At 37.9% G+C, this 6,546-nt stretch overlaps 1 protein-coding gene across 3 annotated transcripts in view; it reads right to left on the reverse strand.

Moving 5' to 3' along the window:
* DENND1B (DENN domain containing 1B) overlaps positions 1–6,546 on the reverse strand; it is a 170,522-nt gene that overhangs the window by 79,002 nt on the left and 84,974 nt on the right. For all 3 annotated transcript variants that reach the window (XM_017729713.1, XM_017729712.1, XM_017729711.1), the window contains exon 6: positions 1,359–1,428. In XM_017729713.1, coding sequence (XP_017585202.1) covers positions 1,359–1,428 — 70 coding nt within the window. The remainder of the gene's footprint in view (positions 1–1,358; positions 1,429–6,546) is intronic.

Below are 6,546 nucleotides of genomic sequence, written 5' to 3' on the forward strand. Positions count from 1 at the left end.
GCTTGGAGGGTTTGCTGGTTTGGGGTTTTCATTCCATTTAGGTGTTTTGTTCGTGGAGATTAAATTCTTTATGTTGCCAAAGTAAAACCAAAAGCATCAGTTGCAAGCCAGGGCCAACTTTTAAACACACTGCTTTGAGTTTACAGCAAGCTTCTGCCTCTCCCTGTAAGAAGATGATGCTGCCACTGAACCCCATATCAATGAACAAGACTTTTGGGTCTAGCCCTTGGTCAGATGAACAGTACCTGGGCCAGGAGGGAGCAATGTCCTCCCACAGCCTCCTCAGCAACAGGTATGGCACCAGGCAGTGTAACAAACTGCCTCCATGCACTGCTAAAACTTTCCAACCCACCAAAACAGCTCTCAGTACATAAAACAACAAACCCCGCTACCTAAATTGCTTGAAGTAAGAAGTGCAATGCCAGCACCACTGATCAAGACAATCCCTATCCCTTTCCCTCAAACACAACCTTAGTAACAATTTTTTCTATTACAGTGAAATAGGGACTAAACCCAAGGTCTAATTATAGCATTTGTAAGACTTACATATATTCCACTTTATTGAAACACACATCTAACACCAAACCTTCTTATTTATCTTTGTACATAAAGTATCATCATTCTCCACAGTCCATCTACTATAATGCGTAATTATTGCTTATTCTATACTTCATATATTTTTGAAACGTCAGCTTTTCCAGTCTACAGCATATGACTAAATAGTGATGCTTTTTAAAAAAAATTATAATCTAGTACACTACTATAGTTAAAGCAGAAAGGTATAGCTTTGATGTTCTCAGCAAAGACAGATGCCAGTAGCTCCTTTGCTGTGTAATCCTGGAATACATCTAATTGCTCATGAATATGCAAACTAAACTATCATGATTCTTTACCAAATGCTGCAAGTAATTTTGTCTTGTTACTTGAGATGTCAGAATTACGAGAGGTAGTTTTTAGTTAATATGAAGGGTGAAACAGTACATCATCTTTTATACAGTTCTGAACAAAACTGATAATCAGATAGTTCCAGAGAGCTACAGTTTACAATCAATACGTCATACAGCTCTCCAGTGAGGTGACACTTGCTCACACTTCACACAGGACCTGTTTATGCTGAGACTGACACATTATAAAGGTATATTTTCAGCAGCTTTTTAAGATTAATGTGGGATTCAAGTGACTGTGGAAGCTGTATGTTCAGATTCTTTGAATTTCAGTAGGAGGGGTATAACTTGCTTCTAAATCCTACTAAAACCTTAAACTTCCAAACAGTATAGAATCCCTTTACAGTATTGCAAATAGTGAGTACTATTTCAAGGAAAATATTTTACACAAAGAACTAGAATATGTAAAATTACCTGTTCTTTAGCTAAATAATCTGCCAGGGTATTTAGGAGCTTGTAGTATACCTCAAACCATGGTAGGTAACTAAAACAGGAGGAAAAAAGTGTTTTAATAAAATATCAATGTGTTTTTCCAGTGCTTATAAAATACTACGATTGATCTGACTTGCACATTTTTATAACATCTCTACATATAAATAAAAAGCATATAAAACCTTTCCCCATTAATTTAATAGCACGTCACTGATACACAGTATAGATAGATGGTTTCTTTATGCTGGGCACTTGCATGAAGTTTCATTAACCACAGACTAACTCATAGTACTTACATTTCTTAGAATTTTCAAGGCACCAAAAACACATTTGAAACATTTTCTAATGTCATTCCCACTACTGTAAATTGTTACAGATTTCAGTAGTTATTTGCAATTTTTAAATTCTACATCCTCTTATACCCAGGGGACTGAACAGACCTGCTGCTTGCCTGGAGAACAAAAACCAACTTTGTCTGGGCAGAGCAGGTACCACCTATCTGACAAGTGGTGCAATGCTGTGCAGTAGTACAGATGTTACATTATGTGTAAGAATTTTGGTCTCCCTATAAAGTCATTTTTATAGACGAAATTAACTTCCAAAACTAAAAACATTCCCCAATATTGTAAACACAAACACACTGATACATCAATACTTAAGAGATTTTAACACAAGTCTGCAGCCCATGAGTGCAATACTCTCACTCAGTTAAACAGAATCCCAGATAAATCAGACATAACTGAAGAGTATGAGAAAAAACCCTCAAACACAGTGGTATCAGTTGCATTTTTGCCATCTGTTGATTGAAGTTATCTTTAACAGTGACATCATCAGCGACCACATGCTACAGAACTTTCCACCATCACTGTTTAAGCTATTAAGTCTGATAAATAGTAACAATATAAATCATGCCTTATTTACAAATAGCACACCTTCTCATGTCAGAATTTTATCACAAAGAATGTTACTGAATTGGTAATAGTATAGCTAATATTAGTTGTTTGAGATTAGAAGGGGGAGCTGGAAAGGAAATAGAGCCTGAAAGGTTTTTAGAACATTTCATACCCATATGTAACACTACTACAGACTTCATTCTTCAGTGCAGTGTAAATCCACAGACATTCTTCTTAAAGGCTTTAGTGCACACTGCAGACAGACCTTAAATTGCAAATTTATATATTTCAGGAAATATGCTAACTACAACTGAAAAAACCCAGTATGCAGAACCGAAATATTCTCCCTGATAGGGAAAGGAAAGCTGCAGGGGAAACCCTGACTGGTAGAGAAGCCAAGTACTGCTTTGTGCAGTGAGTCCAGTGAAGGGTTATGTTTTCTTTGTAACACCTCTGTTCTCAGTATGTAGCTGGCAAGGTTTTAGAAACAGATCCTGATTCTTAGGGTAAAGAAAAAGCAGAAATCCAAACACAGTTATGGTTAATGCATTTTCTAGCAATCTTTGCTGTCTTTATAAATGCTTAACTACTGGCTCCTATAAAAACAAAACCAAAACCAAAAAAACCTTCCACAGAAATCCATCATGAATTTACTCTCGCCAAGCTGAAGAGACAGAGGCAATGATTTAATGATTTCCTTAAAGCCACCATATTAATGTCTTTATCACACTTTACCATACATTGTGCTGGCTATTAATCAAAACAACACCAACCTCGTAATGCTCACAGACATTTTTAATGCTTGGTATTGCTGACAGTGGTTAAGGTGTAACACTATTGCATTTGCATTTCAATATATTCTTGATACAATCATAAAATTTACTGTAGTGCACCTTTGTAAGGTGCTTACAGGTGTGAATGTTCCATGCCCTTGTAAAACACCCACCATATCAGCACCTAAAACATCTGATCTTTGAGCATTCTTTCACCTAGGACTCCTGTTCTATTATCTTCTCAAATCACGTTAACCTGCTGTTACACACCACTGAAACACAGCACAGAGAGGCAAACAGAATTGCTCACTGCAGTGTTCAGAGTTTCTGCAAACGTCAGAGCTGTGGAACTGCTCCACAGCCCAGAATTACAGCAGGGACTGGGACACTGTCCTAGCATTTTGTCAAAGGCAAGGTACACAGTAGGTGTAAATTGCAAAACATTTTTATAACACTGCACACACAAATGGGTTAGACCACCTAAACGCTTTCCAGTCCCTTGCTATCACCTCTGTGTTAACAGTATACACGACCCCAGCACATTTTGCTGTAGAATACTCCGAAATCTCATCTGATCATCTATTTTTGATAACGAACATTTATGAACAGCATTCTATAAAAATAAATTCTCCTACTTCGATGAAATATGAACTATACTTCTTTCCTCTATGCATGATCTCAACTCCCTTATTAGTGAGAAAAGAAAAATTAAATGCAATTTTTAAGCATTTAAAAAGGTCAAATTAATTATTTGAAAATAATGAACCCTAACAGAAAGCCCAGGGAGATTTTTCTTTCATACAGCAAGGCATGCTGACCAGAGCACTTGGATAGAAATTTCTTCCCTTAGCAACATCAGGTTGATGATACACTTCCATGTCTTTGTGCAACAAAACCACAAAGAAAAACATCCTACTTGACCATAGTTTACAAAAGTCAATTTCTTTTATGAGCTGAAAGAATGGAAAAATAATTGCTTTAAGCCTTATAACCACAGACACAAGGTTAATATAATTTCAACATGCCTCTTAAACCTGAAAAATTAAGGAAATCAAAACAAGTACTCCATTACATTATATGGCATGAAACCAAAGGCTGCCAGAACCTGTCCTCTGCTTCTTTTCTACATAATCTTCACTTCTTCAATGGTATGGCCTAATTGCAAAAGCTTTTGTCAGTATTTTTAATTATAATGTTCTTCAACAAAATATTACAAAGATCTATTGGAAGCAAAAAAGTTCCCTTTATATTTTTCTTTTACGTATTTGCTAATTGTAATTAATTCAGCATAATAAAGAATCATACTTGTTTTTTCATGAACAATAAAGAGTGCATTTGCATGTGTGCATATACGACGCATCTCTACCTTCAGGAGTAAACACAGATGTGTTTGTTCATAATAAAGATACCATCAGGTGGTATTTCAGATTCTCAACTCAAAGACCAAGTACAAGCTCTTTGCAATTTGTTAAATCCTCGAGGTTGTCAAGCGACACTTTTGTCCTCTTTTATCATCGGCTAATTTTGGAAGCACGTTTGTTAATAATCCTATTAATTGATTTGGACTACTCTTGTAAACAGATTTATTCACAGATAAACACTGGATGACATAGGCTTTACATCTTTATCCAGTGTATCACATTGGACAAAGAATTGTATGTAGAATCATAGAATCCTGTAGGTTGGAAAAGACCTGTAAGACCACCAAGTCCAACCATCAATTCAGCATTGCCAAATCTACCACTAAACTACATCCCAAAGCACCACACCTACAGGCCTTTTAAATCCCTCCAGGGATGGTGAATCCACCGCCGCCCCGGGCAGCCTGTTCCAGTGTTCAGCAATGCTTTCTATGAAGAAATTTTTCCTAATATCCAATCTAAACCTCTAATGGTGTAAATTGAGGCCATTTCCTCTTGCCCCACACCTTATTACCCGGGAGAGAGCCCGACTCCCACCTGGCTGCACCCTTCTTTCAAGTAGTTGTAGAGATCTGTAAGGTCCCCCCGAGCCTCCTTTTCTCCAGGCTAAACACCCCCAGCTCCCTCAGCTGCTCCTGATCAGACTTGTGCTCCAAACCCTTCCCCAGCTCCATTGCCCTTCTCTGGACACTCTCCAGCATCTCAATGCCCTTCCTGAAGTGATCAGCCGGCCCAAAGCCAAACACAGGGTTCAAGGTGCTGCCTGACCAGTGCCCAGTACAGGGGGACAACCCCTGCCCTGGTCCTGCTGGCCACACTGTTCCTGATTGAAGCCAGGATGCCCTTGGCCTCTTTGGCCACCTGTGCACAGCTGGCTTTTGTTCAGCCACTGTCAACCAGCAGTCCCAGGTCCTTTTCCATCAGGCAGCTTTCCAGCCACTCTGCCCCAGCCTGGAATGCTGCATGGGGCTGTTGTGGCCCAAGGGCAGCACCTGGCACTTGGCCTTGTTTGCTTGTTTGGCATTTGTGTGTATGACAGCTAAAATCCAGAAGCATTACAGGTCAAAGAATCTTCTTAGCTTGTCCTGTTAAAAAATGTTGCAGAATTATTTAATCTTTGCTAGCACAGAACTAGTCTATGTACAGAAAATTCATCCAGCACACAAATGTCCATCAGCATCTATTAGTTGGGTAACTATTTTTTTTCAAGTCAGTAGAGAAACACATTGTCTGAAACACGCAGATTTTAAGTAGCTGAATTTGACAGAGGAGACCTGTAATATATTACTCCTCCTAACTCAGAACTAGCACGCTAATATGTACTTTAACAACAGATAAAATCAAAATTAAAGTCCATTACCAGAAAAACCTCACCACCATACCGATATTCATAAAATTATTTATGAGCAGTCAGTACATTTCATAATTAATTGTCTTAAGAAAACATCTAAAGGTTATCAGTGAAGCCCCTTCACAGTAGAGAAAGCAGAGGAAAATCAGGGCTTTAATGTCCAGTTTTAATGTATTTGGAAGCTTAAATTAATTTCAGTTCTTAAACTATGAAACCACTACTGCTTTCTTATTTATTTTTCTTTAATTGTAGCCACTGTCCTTGCATTCCTCAAGTTACAATCAATAACTGTTTGAAAAACAAACATGCAAGACAAACATAGAACAATCTCCAAAAATACACAACAATTTCTCTAAATATTTCTTCCATAATCAAGAGAAACATAAAAGCATAAACAATATTAATAGATACATATTCCCCAATTGAGAGTACAGGGGTCTTTATTTAAAAGTACAGCCCCTGTCTGTCACAAAAGCAAGAGACCAAGACACTTCATGGTTAATTAAAAACATACTTAGCATTTTCTCTTAATCCAAATGAGCCACAAGGCAGGAGCTCAGACTTTCATTCAAAGTCACGCACAACCCTTGTTGCCATAAGTAGACTTCCACCTCACCGGTGCTTCGACTACAGCTCTGATAAAACTTTTACATTCATGAGTCAAAGGTTAAACAAAGGAGAGGAAATGTTTTCTGTCAGATTGTCAGGTAACCACTAACAGTCCTGAACTAT

The sequence above is a fragment of the Corvus brachyrhynchos genome, unplaced genomic scaffold, assembly GCF_000691975.1.
Source record: "Corvus brachyrhynchos isolate BGI_N302 unplaced genomic scaffold, ASM69197v1 scaffold101, whole genome shotgun sequence".
Taxonomy (NCBI): Eukaryota; Metazoa; Chordata; class Aves; order Passeriformes; family Corvidae; genus Corvus; species Corvus brachyrhynchos.